This window comes from Otolemur garnettii, unplaced genomic scaffold, assembly GCF_000181295.1.
Source record: "Otolemur garnettii isolate 467f Iridium unplaced genomic scaffold, OtoGar3 scaffold00043, whole genome shotgun sequence".
In the NCBI taxonomy this organism is placed as follows: Eukaryota; Metazoa; Chordata; class Mammalia; order Primates; family Galagidae; genus Otolemur; species Otolemur garnettii.
This window is the reverse complement of record NW_003852438.1, coordinates 10,889,938-10,891,294: the sequence shown is the minus strand read 5'-3', so window position 1 is coordinate 10,891,294 and position 1,357 is coordinate 10,889,938. Positions and strand designations below refer to the sequence as shown.

The 1,357-nt window shown below is 44.4% G+C and overlaps 1 protein-coding gene across 3 annotated transcripts in view; it reads left to right on the top strand.

The window, feature by feature from the left end:
- TIMELESS (timeless circadian regulator) overlaps positions 1-1,357 on the top strand; it is a 34,286-nt gene that overhangs the window by 21,219 nt on the left and 11,710 nt on the right. For all 3 annotated transcript variants that reach the window (XM_023513672.1, XM_012805655.2, XM_023513673.1), the window contains 2 exons: positions 540-674; positions 773-924. In XM_023513672.1, coding sequence (XP_023369440.1) covers positions 540-674; positions 773-924 — 287 coding nt within the window. The remainder of the gene's footprint in view (positions 1-539; positions 675-772; positions 925-1,357) is intronic.

Below are 1,357 nucleotides of genomic sequence, written 5' to 3'. Positions count from 1 at the left end.
CCACAAGCGCCAAGCCTGGCTGTTTTTTAGTTGCAGCCGTCGTCGTTTGGCGGGCTCAGGCTGGATTTGAACTCACCAGCTCAGGTGTATGTGGCTGGCACCTTAGCCACTTCAGCCCAGGCACCGAGCCTCTATAGCCTTTTCATGTGTCTTATTTGGTCTTCAGCCTCTGTTCATTCTGTGGACTTCTAAAATAGCACTTCTTTTGGGTCAGATGCTGAGTTGTGCCATGGCATCCAAAAAAATATTTTCTGAAATTTTTTGCTGTATTTTAGCTGTGGCTTCCTGCAGGAAATGTATACTTATCTACACTGTAATGTAATTACTGGTTTGTTTACCTTTCTCCCTCACTCAAGTACAAGCTCCTTACCGGCCATGAAATGCACTTTCCACTATTGCTTTCCATTGCCAATGAGTATCACATAATGGACACTCTGTGAATGTCCAGCTAATTAATTAGTTTTTTAATAGAGAAGACATCGATGAGGAAAAGGCCTCCTTAACTTTCTTGCTGTCCTAATACAGTTCTTTCCTCATAGAGCAAACGAAAGAAGAGAAAGAAGAAGAAGAAGGTCCTTGACCAGGCCATTGCTTCTGGTAATGTCCCCTATAACTCAAGAGAACTGGAGGCTGTGTGGCCAGCCCTGGCTGAACAGCTACAGTGCTATGCCCAGGTAAGTGGTTATGGAAACCTGATCTTTCTCAAGGATAGGGCTATGGGCAGACAATCTGGGTTTCTTGGTTTTGCTGCCATAGCCTTATCCATCCCTAGGCTTCTGAGCTCAGCACAGTCTCCATGGTTCCCTTTGATGCGGCCTCAGAGGTACCAGTGGAGGAGCAGCGGGCAGAAGCCATGGTACGGATCCAAGACTGCCTCCTGGCAGGCCAGGCGCTGGAGGCCCTGACCCTCCTGAGGTCTGCCCGGTTAGTAAGGTCTGCCCGTCCATCCTCCTTGGCTTCGAGGGCAGGGGGAGCCCATCAGTATGGTACAGAGTTGTCAGTCTTAGAAAAGAGAAGTCCCATCATAGGCTTTCTCTTTGGGACTTGGTACTAAGCACAGACTCCTGGGGAGTATTGATTGGTTTGTTGGGGTTTTATGTTTGTTTTTTGTTTTGTTTGTGTCTGATACTTTTGAAAAATACCAGAAAACACAGTTAATTGAGAAGAAAAATGAAAGTATAGTCAATCCTCATTTAATGTCCAGTAAGTTCTTAGAATCTGTAACTAAGTCAAACGATATGTAATGAAACCAGTTTTTTTCCTCACAATGTTACAAGGAGATGTTGAACTAAATGAATTTATTGGAGGACTTGCTGTGTTTTGTTTCATAAAGCTGCAGTTTCTTTTTTTTTTTTTT